At 48.3% G+C, this 2,781-nt stretch overlaps 1 protein-coding gene across 1 annotated transcript; it reads right to left on the bottom strand.

Moving 5' to 3' along the window:
• Positions 1 to 218: 218 nt before the first annotated feature.
• Positions 219 to 2,588, bottom strand: LOC121199740 (photoreceptor outer segment membrane glycoprotein 2-like). The gene is made up of 3 exons (XM_041064656.1): positions 2,008 to 2,588; positions 740 to 986; positions 219 to 473 (listed from the first exon to the last, which is right to left on the bottom strand). The coding sequence occupies exons 1-3, from the start codon at positions 2,586 to 2,588 to the stop codon at positions 219 to 221; spliced, it is 1,083 nt and encodes a 360-aa protein (XP_040920590.1).
• Between the last annotated feature and the right edge of the window lie 193 nt (positions 2,589 to 2,781).

The raw sequence follows: 2,781 nt of genomic DNA, 5'->3' as shown, positions 1-2,781 counted from the left end.
GATGCAAAAGGACATTTTCCTGTTTCCATCAGGACAGGATCCATCAACCTTTTCTTTGTCTCCTCTCAGTGAAGACAGACTGAATTCGTCCCAGAGGTCAGGGAGACCTCGGAGCTGGATGTGATTTCATGGTCTCACTTGAGACCCAGAGGTTTTGACCCTTAGGTGTTCCAGCTCATCCTGGGGTTTCAGAGGTCGGTGAGTCCTCGGGCTGGATGCTAGCTGGTCACAGGGATCTGGACCTGCTGGGATGGCACCTCTTGCTCAGCAGTGCCAGTCGGTACATTGATATTTGGATCATCATCCATCTGGTAACACTTTCCCAGGTTCTTGATGATGTTGAAGTTAGACCGGGCTGTTTCTGCCAAGCTGTTCTGCAGAATCCAACCATCCGACTCTGAGTCTGGATCACCCAACCGAAGAACGTTCTCCATGGCCGTCTGCAGGTAACGGACCCCTGTCAGAACCAGGAGCTGGTGAGAGAAAAAAACACACATTATCTTTGGACTGCTGCATTTCAGCAGAAACGTTTTGTCTCTGAGGGACAGACAGCTCGGATGCATGTGTGGAAACAGTAGCATACAGACTTTAGCGTCAGCAGAGGGAGCTCTGCTCCAGGATCCACCCGCCTCCGTCTCTCCACTGGACTCTCAGAGGTGAAACCGACATTGTTTTACTACTTTCATCTAAATGGATCTTTAATCTGTGAGTCATTAGCCAGAACCTGCCACTGCAGTACCTCAAACAGCCAGATGAGGAGCACAGTCAGGCCGATGGACTGCATAATGCCGGTGTAGTGGTCCAACAGGGCCTGTCGACACCCTCTCCTCCACAGGTTCAACTGCTGGCTCTGTCGGTCGTAGTTGAAGTGGGCGGAGCTGTTGCTGACCTGCTGCTGGATGCAGGGCCGAGGGGAGAAGGTGCTGCAGCAGCTGAAGGGGACGCCGTCCATCAGGTACTTTCCCTCCACGTTACTCCTCAGGCGGCTGCCGGGAAGGAGCAGGACGCAAACTGTGAGTCTTTGTCTTAAACTGTCACAGACATGAATCTGAATTCTAAGATGTAACAAACAAGTTCATTTCAAAATAAAGAGATTATTAAGTGTAGTCAACATATCTGCAGAGTTAAAAACCCATTTGTTGTTGTTGCTGATAGAAAACAACAGATTGTGTGTAAATCCTGCAGACAGGTTATATTCAGTCACTCAAACCTGAGTTGAACTGCGTTGGTTAAGCCTAATTAATCCCATGACCTTTGACCCCAGTAGCTTCCAGGCTTAAGTGCAGTGGACCAGTGGCCTCAATCTGTAAATGCTGTGGAGCGCTGTGAGATACAAACCAAACCGTCCTGCATGTTAGCAGGGAATCAGACTCCCCTCATGGTTTCTGTCCTCAGACCTTCATCAGACTGATTTATAAAGACAAACAGAGCCAGAGAGGAATCCTCCAATCAGACGGAGCCTGCAGCTCCAGGATCGGTGTGATTCAGGTCAGGTCATCTTTTCTTTGTAGCTGAATAAAACTGCTGTTTCCAAGCTTCGCTCGTACTTTTACAGACAGAGTTCAGATGTGGATTCAGCTTCTGATGACGCTGTGTGTTTGTATATACTGATCTTCCCTCAGAGATCGAGGAGAGTGGATCTGAATGTGTGCGATGTGTTTGTGACCTGGAATGAACAAACTTACTGTTGATTCACTCACATCTTCCACTGACTGCTTTAAAATCAGAGGTTCGGTCTGAAAACATCTTTTAAATCCAGTGTGATCTTTGATACATTTACTGGAGTTTGTTCAGTAGAATCTTCTACGAGGCCGGGAAATCCACTTAAATTCTGTTGGAATCCATTCTGATCCAATAGAATCCAGTAGATTCCACCAGATGCTGAAGGAACAGCCAAACATCACCATAGATATTCTATTATTAACCAGGATCCACTGGAATCTGATGGAATCTACTCAATTGGAATCAACAAGTGTACGCAGTGCCAGGAGATTTGGCTCTACTTACTCCACCACAGCACTGCTGGTCATGTCCAGATAACGGTTGCTGATCCACTGGACCTGGAACCAGTCCCGGTACCCAGTGTTCCCACAGCAGTGGAACTGGATCTGCAGCAGGTCCAGAGTTCTCTTCAGGTAGCAGCGGCCTGGTGTGTCCGTGTCCTTGTAGTACCGCATGGCATTCCTCAGGCCCAGGAAAAGAGACTCCTCCAGCTGACTGCGAATGCTGTAGCACATCAGCGCCCCCACCAGGACGCAGGAGGTAAAGAAGAAGGTGCAAACGACGTATGGCATCATCACCAGCTTCCAGCGCAGGAACTTGTTGGTGTCAGCACAGTCCAGGCAGATCTTCCCCCCCAGGAAGTTGATGCCACAGGCTGCCAGGCCCGTGGTGATCAGCATATGTGGCACATAGAGGATCCCTGGGTCCGACATCACTTCCTGCCATTTCAGAATCTCAATTTTGAGGAATAAACCCAAGCCAAAAAGGATTGCTCCTGTCACTACAGAGATCCAGTTGAGCAGCCAGAGGACCTCGGCTAGCTTCTCCCTCTCCGCCTTGGTGAAGGTCACTTTCCCGACTGCCATATCGGTCCTCTGGTTTTCGTGTGAATCACGTCCAAGAGCTTGTACACATGGTCAAAAACTGCAGTGCAGTACCACTTACAACCACTAGGTCAGCATCAAAAACCTCCCTGTTGTCAAAGATGTGAAATTCTAATTAGAAATATTAAAAGAGATATTTTCTATGACATGATTCTAGTAGCTAATTTATTTCTGT

Source organism: Toxotes jaculatrix, chromosome 19, assembly GCF_017976425.1.
Source record: "Toxotes jaculatrix isolate fToxJac2 chromosome 19, fToxJac2.pri, whole genome shotgun sequence".
Lineage (NCBI taxonomy): Eukaryota > Metazoa > Chordata > Actinopteri > Toxotidae > Toxotes > Toxotes jaculatrix.
Note: the sequence above shows the minus strand (reverse complement) of the source record. Positions and strands in the feature narration are given on the sequence as shown.

Coding starts and splice junctions, on each gene's coding strand:
- LOC121199740 (XM_041064656.1), bottom strand. CDS start 2,588: ATGGCAGTCGGGAAAGTGACCTTCACCAAGGCGGAGAGGGAGAAGCTA. Junction 987..2,007: donor ACCAGCAGTGCTGTGGTGGA/GTAAGTAGAGCC, acceptor CCTTCCCGGCAG/CCGCCTGAGGAGTAACGTGG. Junction 474..739: donor TCCTCATCTGGCTGTTTGAG/GTACTGCAGTGG, acceptor TTCTCTCACCAG/CTCCTGGTTCTGACAGGGGT.